This window comes from Saccopteryx leptura, chromosome 5 (genome assembly GCF_036850995.1).
Source record: "Saccopteryx leptura isolate mSacLep1 chromosome 5, mSacLep1_pri_phased_curated, whole genome shotgun sequence".
NCBI lineage: Eukaryota > Metazoa > Chordata > Mammalia > Chiroptera > Emballonuridae > Saccopteryx > Saccopteryx leptura.
Window position 1 is genome coordinate 149,305,489 of NC_089507.1, and position 12,570 is coordinate 149,318,058.

Here is a 12,570-nt window from a genome sequence, read left to right on the forward strand (position 1 = left end):
AGGAGACAATGCCCGACATTTAAGGGTCAGGAAGTAGTACTGTTATGAGACAATGTTTTATACCAAATCAGTCAGCCAAAAAGGCAAAAGGGTTTATCTCATGAGAGGTGAAAATGAGGGAGGGAGAGAGGGAGGGGGGGAGGAAAAGGAGAGGGATACCCAACACTCCTAACAGACCTTGGAGAAATGCTCACTTCCTAAAACTAGGCGTGTACTGCTGTAATAAAAAACAGAAGTTTTTAATTGGTACTAAAAAAGCTTTAAAAAAGAACATTTTTGATGTTCAAACTGCTCCGATGCAACCCAGTGTCTGTGCATGATCATATGTCCCCTCAGCGAGATGAACTGTTACTTTAATATAAACGTTGACAGGTGTCACATAATGCCCAAGGCTGTTAAGCCCCCTCTCACAAGTCTCCAGGCCACAGGATACACTTGGGCTGGAGGCTTTACGCATGGTAGGCAGGGTAATACCTGACTGAGCTGCTGCAGAATCCAAGAGAAATCCTCCATACAGACTTGAAGGCAAGAGCAAAAAACTGGCAGAAACAGCCAACAGGCAGAAAATGATACTTGCAAGAAAAAATGATTCTACCCAAACTCAAACCCCAACAGAACAAATGGATCATGGGTGCCACGCCTTCCCAAGCTGCGTGTGTGCCCTGGGAGCTCAGGACACATTTGTTGAAAAAACAGACGCATTAATTTTTACTAGAATTAAGATCTCCAATTTCTAAGTCTAGATGAGGTGTGGTGTGGGTGATGCTTCTTGACATTGTGCTGTGGGTCACTGTTCATGGCAGGTCCAACAGCAACTGACGGTAAACACCTCATTACACCTCCATGATGTTATCAGGAGCGGTGATATCTGGGAACGTATTTCACTGCCTGCCTCCCTGAAATTTCAGGTGGAGAGAAAGCAGAACAGAACCGCACCTCACCGACTTTCAAATCGGGAGTTATCAGAGCCATTAGCGCTCTCGAGGGTTTGAAGGGCTGAGTTCAAAGGCAAGACTAACGAACTGCCAATGGACGAACAGTTCTTTCAAGTATGTTTAACGATCATAATGAAGGATTCTTTTCCTTAATTCATGAATGGTTTTTAAGGCCTTCATTTTAATTAGATAACACTGTTAAGCAACAAATCATACAAACTTTGTTTAACAGCAGCCTCAGGTTTTTATGACTATTTTTACGCATTTCTGAGATGAAACAGAGCCTGGATAGTAGAGCCTCATGCGGACCAGCAAGCCAGCAGAAAGCAAACTGGGGGCACAGTTTCTGAGCACCATTCCTAGCAGACCTCAGTGAGGTGACTGCTGCAAAGACAGCACCCCAGCTGTCAGCAGCAGCAGGGGAGCAGCGGTGTGAGGAAGGAGACGAGCATTTCTAAGGGTCTTCCTCCCACTGCAGGAAGTACAGTACATAGCCCACGCTTCTTGCAGGACGATCCTATTCACGTTTTGACAAAAACTCTAAAAGGCACAGGTCGTCATTTCTCCCACTGGCCACTCTGCATGTTTCCTTTCCGCCTCCCATCCTGCACCCTATGCACAGTGAGGACAGCCCTCCTGCCCAACCTCAACAAAACTGCGACAGAGAGGCGGGGGGCCAGGGATGGGATTTCCCATCTTCATAATCATCAGGGCCTTTTGAAGAGGCCTCTGAACTGTGGAACCATGCTGCATCAAAATGAAACTTTCAGTGTCCTACTCCTATATTAAACATAATGGCAGTCCTCATAAGCACAGACCAGCAGGGAACGCATGCACCTGCAGCCTGAGTCGGCTCCTCTCTCTTCCCACTGAAGCTTTATGACGCGAATCCAGAGATCACTTCCATCTAGCCTGTAAAAGGGGACTGTGGAGCTGGAACATCACCTCCCTAGTCACCCTCAGGCTGGGCGACAGGACAGTGGGAGGTCTCTGAGGAGCCAGTCCGTGCCGCAGGAAGCATGTACCGTGAGCAAGACACACACCCCTCTAGTGCACCAACGTGAGTGGGAGGCGCACAGCCACAGCACATGGACGTAAGCTTTACAGTAAGTCTGAGTGTGAATCCTTTAGAAACTATGGCACCAAGAATGCCCCTCTCTGGCCCTCTCCAGTGCATTACCAAAGAAAAAACCAAGACCATTGAGGCTGAAGGTCACCACGATGAGCAAGGGGACCAGAAACAAGACCCTTCTGTGGCGCTTCCCTGGCACCGCCCAAGAGAGTGGAACAGAAGTAAACATACAACGAGCTCACTTATCTCATGTTCACTCACCTGGTTAAAAACTAGAGAGAGAACAGAGAAAGAATAAACAAACCAATGAAAACCTAAGCGCTCAACCCAGCTGCTCAAAGTTCCCAGGGCCAGGCCCTTGCTTCAGACTCGGGTCCTGCAGGCCCGGAGGGGCAGCGACCTTCACAGTTCCTTCTGGTAAAGGCCAAGCGTGGTACCTGCTCACGTGGTACCGGTCTCAGCTCTGGGAGGAAGTCTCACAAAGCATGGAAAATCAGAAAACATACCTGTCTTAACAGTATCATATCAGCTCAATAAAGTACTAAATTGTATGACTGATCTCTGTTTTCACATTAGCACAGGAAGGGGGGCACAGTTAAATGCAAGCATGCACACTCCCAATAACGCTGAGTCTAAATAAAAATTGGTCACTTCTGGAATTATAAACAAACCTAATCAGTAAAAAACAACAATAACAAAAAGTCTAAATATTTAACAGTGAAAAGATTAATTATAATCATCCACAGCCTAGAATATAAAGCTCTCAAAAATATTTACAAAGGAATTTTAATAAATGAAAGCCACTTACATTGTTCTATAGGACTAGGACAAATATTTTATATATACAATAGTATCTTGCTATTATAGTTTATAATTTTAAGAGAAATACGACAGAAAAGAAATTCAGTGAAGTATTAGCAATGCTTTCCTCTGGAGAGAATTACACGGTGACTCTCTTACATTTTTTCCTATTATATAAACTTTCCATATCGAGAACAGATTATCTTTTAAGCAGAGGTAAAAATGCATTTTTAAAATAAAAATAAATTTGAAAAACTTTAAGTTAATATCAAGAAAATGTAGAAGCAATTTATCAAAATTTCCTCTGCCTTATAAAACCTTACCTTAACTTTCTTTTTCCACGTAGATTTTTGCTTCTCCTCCTCCTCCTCAATTAATTTAAGTGCCAGCTCTTTGTTAACTTTTGGCAATTTCTGGCAGAGGAAAAGACAAGCTGCATTAAAACACCTGCACGTCGGCTGTGAAGGTGACAGCAGAGGACGGACGGAGCCTCCACCCCAGCCTCCCCTGCCGCGCCTCCATTATCACTCCAGACACTCGACTGGGAAAACCAGTCTCCTGAACGGAAAGAGCATGTGTGTTTGTAACGAATGCTCAGTTGGCAATGACTGCGTCACGTGGTGAGATAACGCCAATCTAGGGGGCTGTTAGCGGCGCTGGGGCCGGAGGAAAGACGAGACTCACTCCTCCCATCTGCTTGTTGCTGGGCAGGCATCACACATCAACCCTGTTCACCCTGGCAGCAGCAGGGGCTTCCAGGGGCTGGGGGTCCAGGCTGAGTTTCTCTGACGCTCCCAGGAGCAGCCTGGCACACCCTGGAGGACCCTGCCCGCAGCAGCCCCTGCTCAGTGGCCTGTTGCCCGGCCCTGCAGTCAGCGCCATTTGTCATTCTTCTTGCAGCCGCTGCCTCTCTCAGTAGTACCGCGTTTCTGTCTTCTCAGTTCTCTACCGGCCGCTTAGCGATTCTTCATATGACGTTCTACAAATACTCCTGGTGCGGTCTGATGCCGTGTGGACACTGACATAGGCTAAGGCCTGTTTCCTCTGATCCCCACAGTTAGTCTAAGACTCAGCCTAATGTTGGTAGGAAATGGGGATTAGCAAAGCCTGAATGCCCCTCGGAAGACACCATCCATTTTCTTAGCAGGGCTGAAAAGGTCAGTCCATCCCGCATTATTTCTAGTAACATCACTGCCAGAGTCTGTGATGACAAAAACAGAGAGCACCCGCCTCATGACAAACAAAATACCCCGAAGATATTAACAAAAGAAAGAGAAACTCAGAGACAGACAACAGGTTTCTTTGGAACAATAACAAAGTGAAAATAAGTACTTTTCTCTAGTAAATTCCACGGTGAGCACATTAAGTACCTTTAACTGGACCCTCTGGGCCCGGGTCTCTTCTATCTTCTGTCGAATCTTATCTTTCCTGTATTCTTCATAGGCAAATGGATTTACCATCAACTTCACCTTTTCAAAGTAAAAAAAAAAATTAAAATGAAAAATGTAAGGACTGTATTTAGCAGCGTGTCATATATACTATGACGACTATGTCAATGAACAGACAGCTCTCTTACAAATCCTACGTACATTTTATGGAAATGCAAGTGACAAGGAATGGCTCCAGACTGCTCATTGCTCCCTAACATACCTGTGCTTCTGTACTAACCTTGTGATAGAGTCTGATATCCATGAAGAATCCATGCATATATGCCCGGAGGAAGGGTGACCCAATGAGATGTGTGAGCCCTGGAAAGTCAATCGGGAGAGGGCAGGTCCTTAGGGACTCTGAGAGTAATATCGACACTCACCTCTTATGTTCAGACACTGTGCTGAGTATGGCCCAGGCATTCTCTGCTTCAGTCACCAGGCAACCCTGTGGGCAGGTGCCGTTACCACCGCCATGTTACAGATGACGAACCCAAGGCACACCGAGGAGAAGTGCACTGGCCACGTCACAGGAGAGGCGGCTGCGGACCAGGCAGTGTGACTCCAATGCCCAGGACACCAGCCTCTGTGCAAGCCCCTACCCAGCACTTCTTACAGACGTAGTGCTCCATGAAACACACTCTGGGAAGTAACCATGCTATAGGGGCCACTAAAGGCCATAGCTGGGAAAAGGCAGAACTAAGTATTTAATGTTAATACTCTGAGGAAATAAGGGAAAGTCAGTTACAAAGTCTTACTTCTACTTTTAATATAAATTATTTTATCTTTAATGATGGTAAGATCTGTTCAAAAATAACCAATGGCTCATTTAATATTAAGATATATTAATAATGTACATGAAAATATTTCTAGTATAACTTATTTTTCTGAATATCATCTATTTTCAGTTTTAAAAATGGGCAATATGAATACATTTTAACAAAATGTATCTAAATCTTTATAACTGTTTTCCTCACTCAAAATAAATACAGTAAAGAAACTAGAAAAGCGGTCAAAATGTACTGAACATAGCCAGCCCTGGCCAGTTAGCTCAGTCAATTAGAGCAGTAGTTTTCCAACTTTTGACACCTGAAAATCAGTGAAAATAGGAGAATTATTTCAGGGACCGCTAAGGCAGAAATCATCCTGAGCATAATAAGTGAATTCAGGATCACTGGGTCTATAATTTTCATATAACACCAGGGTGGTTAACTCTTCCGCAGACTGGCACAAAATTTCTGGTGGACCGGTCTGTGGACAGGCTGCTGAAAAACACTGCGTTAGAGTGTTGTCCAGAAACGCCAAGGTTGCAGATTTGACCCCTGGTCAGGGCACATATGGGAAGCAACCAATGAGTGCATAACTAGAGTGGAACAACAAATGAATGCTTTTCTCTCTCCCTTAAATCAATCAATGAAAAAAATCTACTAAACACAATAATTAAAAGACTTTAATTTTCCAATTTAAGAATGTAGGTAAGTACCACACAAGCCCGCTATAAAATTAATGTCAGTAATACTCAGGGAGGCACTGCAGTTGGAGGGCCCTATTTCACCTTATTTCATTCATCAGCCATTTTTTAAAAGGCTGAATACAACTCTTTTCTTTTTAAACATTAAAATTTAAAGAGCTAGCCCTGGCCGGTTGGCTCAGCGGTAGAGCGTTGGCCTAGCGTGCGGAGGACCCGGGTTCGATTCCCGGCCAGGGCACATAGGAGAAGCGCCCATTTGCTTCTCCACCCCTCCGCTGCGCCTTCCTCTCTGTCTCTCTCTTCCCCTCCCGCAGCCAAGGCTCCATTGGAGCAAAGATGGCCCGGGGCGCTGGGGATGGCTCTGTGGCCTCTGCCCCAGGCGCTAGAGTGGCTCTGGTCGCAACATGGCGACGCCCAGGATGGGCAGAGCATCGCCCCCTGGTGGGCAGAGCGTCGCCCCTGGTGGGCAGAGCGTCGCCCCTGGTGGACGTGCCGGGTGGATCCCGGTCGGCGCATGCGGGAGTCTGTCTGACTGTCTCTCCCTGTTTCCAGCTTCAGAAAAATGCAAAAAAAAAAAAAAATTTAAAGAGCTATCTTGACGGCAACTGATAGAAAAAAATTCTGCCTGGATTAACTGTACTACGAGATAGAGGATAAAAATAAAGGTAAAGAACTTCTCTACTAATCTATTGCGCGATTCTATTTCCTTCTAATAATCAACTGCTATTGTATATCTACTTGTTGCAAAGACAACTAAGTTCTCTAGACTTGTGGAGAGTGAGTCCTCTACGTTTTCCCATTCTCAGTTATTCGCTATGCAGCCTTTCCCCACCATCAGAATGGGGTTAGCAGAGTCTGCCCTCTCTGCCCCACAGACCAGTGTTGGGACCAACGGGTTCTGCCAAGGCTGGTGTAGCAGAAGTGACGAACGGGACTCGAGGTCTGAACTCCGATCCTCATGTGCACTACCCCTGAAGCCTCTGGTGTCTTCATTTTCCAGTGCCCTGGCTTCCTGACCGATAAAACGGCATCATACTAGTATCCACTTCATAGAGCTGTGAGGATCAAACGGACAAAAACACTGCCTGGCCCTATTCAAGCACTGACTGTTATTAAGTGTCCTTTCCTGGTCTACGTTCTTTTAACCTACAGGACCTATAAAGGTTCTAGAGATCGGAGGAGTTGATCTATGAGTTTTAAGTTTTGGATCAGGTCTTTTTCAAAGCAAAACTGACAGGGAGCCAGGAATCAATTACTTGTAGTCTCCAAGATTTTTCAAAACCTGACCATATTCATGGCCCTGGCTGGTTGGCTCAGTGGTAGAGCGTCGGCCTGGCGTGCAGAAGTCCCGGGTTCGATTCCCGGCCAGGGCACACAGGAGAAGCGCCCATCTGCTTCTCCACCCCTCTCCTTCCTCTCTGTCTCTCTCTTCCCCTCCCGCAGCGAGGCTCCATTGGAGCAAAGATGGCCCGGGCGCTGGGGATGGCTCTTTGGCCTCTGCCCCAGGCGCTCGAGTGGCTCTGGTCGCAACAGAGCGACACCCCGGAGGGGCAGAGCATCGCCCCCTGGTGGGCGTGCCGGGTGGATCCCGGTCGGGTGCATGCGGGAGTCTGTCTGTCTCTCCCCGTTTCCAGCTTCAGAAAAAAAAAAAACAAAAAAACCCTGACCATATTCAAACAGCACTTGAAAAAATAAAGTCATTGCTTTCTTGACAGGTATTTTTTTCTATACATAGGTAGCATGCTAAAAAAAATTATCCTTCATTTAAGATACAAAAAAGCTTCAGTAGGTTGAACTTACCAGAACCTTTCTCTAAACACATATTACACACTTATCATATATACTGTGTTCAATATCTGATTTGGCAGAAAGGGGAAATCAGGTAAATCAGATAAACATGATTCCACCACTTATAAATGTTCAAACTCTCCCCCCCCCCCAGAAAAACAAAAAGCAGCAGAAATAAAATAATTTTATAATCACTTCATCCTAATTTTTTTTTTACCTAAATTTTCCAGGTCCTTCTTGGTGACGAATTTGTAGTCGTCATAAACCGTGCTTTCTGGGTTCTCTTCTAGCTCCTCTGTCAGGTTGTCTAGGAAGGAGCACCACCGGGGAGCGGGCCCCAGAACCTGCCGGGGTGGGGGACAAGGTCAGTGGTGTGCATGCCCCAAGTCTGCTGGGCATCAGTGCTTTACAACCAATTTCCTTCTACTCAATGTTCAAACCCTCAACGATATCTACCAGAAGTGCTGAGAGTACCCTATTTCCCCATGTGTAAGACACTCCCATGTATAAGATGCACCTTAATTTTGGGGACCGAAATTTGAAAAAAATGTATTACATAAAGTGATTGAACTCAAGTTTTATTCATCGTAAGATTCGTACACCTCATCACTGTCAAAACTCCCATCCATTAGCTTGTCCTCATCTGTGTGTGATGACAAATCACTGTCTTCAACAATGAGCGCAAAAACAAGCAGGAAATGCAAGTAAAAAAAAAAAGCTACAACCACTGTGTAAGACATACCCATGTTTTAGACCCCAATTTTTTTTTAAAAAGGGTGCGTTTTATACGTGGGGACATATGGTAACTGCAATATGCATGGTCGACAAATATATAACAGAAGGTCATAAAAGCAGGAAGAATTTAGGCTTGCAAGGGAAAAACTTCACTAACTGGGTTGGGATATAAAAATACTAATAAATGCTCTTATATTAGAACTACAAAAATACAAATAATTCAGGTACTTATAATAACATCCATCTGTTTATCACCTGTTTCATTCAAAACGATACTAGAATCTATAAAAGAGATCTGGTATACCAGATGTTTAAAGTTTGCCACTCACAAAGAACAAAAGTCTAAAATGAGAATTACCTGTTTTCAACTAATTACTTGATAATTATATTTGATCTTATATGGTCTACTGCATTTAATTCATTAAAAATTAAAATTATGTATATAAAATCCTTTAGACTTAACCTAAAATGGGATGCCAGGATCCATGAGTCAGTCCCAACAAGAGGTCAAGAAACGAAAGACTGAATAGAATTTACAACCAGCCAACAAAACCTGAGTTGCCCAGCTCGTAATCCACAAAACACCAACTGATCCCACTTTCTGGCTCCGACACACCTCACCGCTGAGGCTGACGCCGACCCAGGCCAACCCCCAGCTCAGGGGAAGCTATGCCGTGAAATCCTCTCCAAAGTGGGGGCTTCCAGAAGAGAGAACACAGGTCTCTGACACAATGGAACTTCCACCCGCCTGTACATTCGGATAGTAATCAATTACACAGGAAAAAAACAGGAATCATAATGGAAATGATTACATCTAGCGTAAACGTTTCAGAGAAGGGAAAGTGGGAGGAAGAGAATTATAACAAAGAAAAATGGCCCCTAATACGCTCTTCAATTAAAATAAAAAAAGACGTTAAATATAGCCGTATTCTTTTGCCTGTTTGAAAGGATGACCCCACCCTTAATGACAAAGGTTACAGGCTCATGAACATAAAAACCAACTTTTATTGAGCACAGAAGGAGTCCTATACAAGAAGTTTCATATTAGCATAACCCATATAACTATTGAAAATGGAAGATCATCTACATGAAGTGGTTTGACTATAACCTTAGAAGACAAACCTTCAAGAAATACAAGGCATCTTTAAAAAATTCGATGTAGAACACTCTGAAGAAATTGCTGAGATTTTAAGCAATTTTGAGACAGAAGCTGTAGTCAACAAATGTCAATACCAAATTCTGCTACACATAAAGCAGCGTGCTAACCTGCAGTCACCGCCTGGGACCCCCGAGGGAGTTCACAGTCCAGCTGGAGCGGAAAGAGGTGCACACAACACCTGCACAGCTGTAGCCACGCTTGGCCAGTCACAGTAGTGCACAGAGAAAGCACTGAGTCAACAGGGACTGGCGAGGGCTGGAGAAAGCAGGGCGGGCTGGGACACAGAGCAGGCGTATCTGAAAGGATTTCACGTGGAATGAACACATGAGCAAGGCAGGAAAATCCCAGGGCCCTGTCTGAGAGAGCGTTTCAGTACTCGCAATGACAGGGGTACCTGCTTCCCATCAGGCATAAACTTTCCAATGCAAAGCTCTGCCACACACTGGTGCACAACCTAAGATAGCAATCTTTTCCTTTAGATAGGAAGAAAGGATGCCACCATTACTTCTCTGTAATATAAGATCCAAGATCTTGTCCTCTTGGGAGAGTAGGATTGCCATCTGTTTTAAATAAATTTCCAGTACCTAGAACATTGCCTGACAAACAGAAGGTATTCAATAGATATTTCATAAATAAATCTATTCATATGTAAAACATGTATGAATGCATTTATGAATTTCATGTCACTTAAGATTCTGTTTGATAATTTTTAAAATGGTCTAACTGTCTTCATGCAGATAAAAACACTCAAATACTCTACTATAAAACTATAGGATATGAGAACACTTTTTGGTCAAGTCAGACCTATTTTGCCTGCTCTGTGAGCAGGCATTGGTTACTAAGGGACCTCATAACAAAATAGTTCCTCCTTTAAACCTTCAATCAGTCATAAATGGCTGCGAAGACAAAGAAAAGATTATACTGTGTTTACTGACTTTTCTTGGGGGTGGTGATAAGGGGAGAAATATCAAAGTATCAGACCAGATCTGAACTTACTTTCCCATAGTCCTTTTCCATAATGTTCCACAACAGGCTTTTGGATTAGTTATCTGGATACTAAATAGAATTGGTTTTTTTGTTTTTTGTTTTTTACAGGGACAGAGAGAGAGTCAGAGAGAGGGATAGATAGGGACAGACAAGCAGGAACGGAGAGAGATGAGAAGCATCAATCATTAGTTCCTCGTTGCAACACCTTAGTTGTTCATTGATTGCTTTCTCATATGTGCCTTGACCGCGGGCCTTCAGCAGACCGAGTAACCCCTTGCTTGAGCCAGCCACCTTGGGTCCAAGCTGGTGAGCCTTTTGCTCAAGCCAGATGAGCCCGCGCTCAAGCTGGCGACCTCGGGATCTCAAACCTGGGTCCTCCGCATCCCAGTCCAATGCTCTATCCACTACGCCACCACCTGCTCAGGCTGAAATTGTTTTAAATTGCCTCTCGGGGACAGGTCTGATTATGGTAAACAATCTCTGCAATTAAATTCATGGTCATTAAATTTTATAGGAGAAAACATTTCCATCAAAAACAAAATGAAATCTAATGGGTTGATTTTATTAACCACATTTCCCTAGTTCCTTTTCAGAGAAAAAAACTCAGAACAGCTGTAACAAAGTTGAAGTGACTGATTAGATGGTATTAACCCAGGCTTCCTCCACAGTGGAGTTCCCTCAAAGGTCTACTGTGACGGTGCCCAGAGAGGGGCCGCTGAACCAGCTGGCTGGGCTTAGCCAGGGGCACTGCTCTCTGCTATACCCAGAATGACCACAGTATTCATCAACATGTAAAATCCCTGGCTATCTTCACTCATAATATAAAGTATGTTAAACCGTCAACTAATCCACAAATATATTAACTTACTTCCTAAATTTTGGGCTTTCCAACGTCAAGAAAACAGTTTTTAACCACTGGTACACTGTTCCTCCTACATCAGAAGTCTCTAGATTGCCTATCTTGTCATTATGCTGCGATATTACACACTTCAGTCAAAACTGATTACAACCTGTTTATTTCCATTTTTATGCACCTTAAGAGTTTTGTTTCAGAAAGTTGGTGGGATGTTCTATTTTAAACTTCTATTATCTGTTAATGACCTTGCACTTTTTATTTATAAAAATTTTATACAGTGACAAGTCAGTAAAAGTGGAGAACTGGAAACTGATTCATCAAAGTGCTGTAATGGGACACTGTGGTCCCTTAGCAACTTTAATGCCAATCTTGTCCACTGACCTGAATGGAAATATGTGGTCCTCTACACTAGAGTCTGTATCAACATGCTGTGGGGAGTGCTCGACATACATGCAGCCAAGCATTCTGCCTTTAAAATGTTAATCAGATGTTTAATATTAAAATTCAAATTTTTCATATATTCTGGTAATGGACAAAAATGACCAAGGGCAGAGGGAAGGGGGTGGATATTAAAATTCTTAGAGAGTTGACAGAGAAGGGTGCCCCTTTCCCCAACTTTACTTCTGAAAAGCTGTTGTGCTACACCCCAGAGCTGTGTTAGGGAGAAACAAAGACTGAGGGTTACGAGATGGGTGGTTTTAACAGGTCAAGGGTGATTAACACAACAACAAAGTAAACATTATTAATATTTTTGGAAACAAAGATGCAAACTATACTAATTAATATAAATGCCACCATTTTCCCAGTTATTTATAATGAATGCTACTGGGTATGACAAAATAATTTTATTTTCTTACTATCAAAGAAAATACATAGAACAGCAATTAAATTTAAAATTAACTTGTATTTTTAACTAATGATTAAAATTTTTTTAAATTTTAGCAACTAAGAAAGTTATGACAAAATAATTTTATTTTCCTACTATCAAAGAAAATACATAGAATAGCAATTAAATTTAAAATTAACTTGTATTTTTAACTGATTAAAATTTTTTTTTAATTTTAGCAACTAAGAAAATTACTCCAGTAGATTGTATCAACAGATTATAAATAACTTTGAACCAAAATGGGCTTATACGTGGAAAACTTTAATATATAATTGCATTAGAACACATAGATGTATACAGCACATCCAAATACATGAAGCTGAGTTTTTAAAATACTTTTAAAAATTATCCAAAATGCACTGCCGCACACATTGTGAAGCAGGACCTGTTTCTAAATGACAACTGGAAAGAGAATGATGATACTATTGAGAGCTTAGCTCACATGTTCTTCTA

At 42.9% G+C, this 12,570-nt stretch overlaps 1 protein-coding gene across 2 annotated transcripts in view; it reads right to left on the reverse strand.

Annotated features, from left to right (window-relative positions):
• Positions 1-12,570, reverse strand: part of NOL10 (nucleolar protein 10) — a 77,775-nt gene that overhangs the window by 13,692 nt on the left and 51,513 nt on the right. For both annotated transcript variants that reach the window (XM_066385990.1, XM_066385991.1), the window contains 4 exons: positions 7,712-7,838; positions 4,477-4,556; positions 4,179-4,277; positions 3,132-3,221 (listed from right to left, as the gene is read on the reverse strand). In XM_066385990.1, the coding sequence (XP_066242087.1) occupies positions 3,132-3,221; positions 4,179-4,277; positions 4,477-4,556; positions 7,712-7,838 (396 nt within the window). The remainder of the gene's footprint in view (positions 1-3,131; positions 3,222-4,178; positions 4,278-4,476; positions 4,557-7,711; positions 7,839-12,570) is intronic.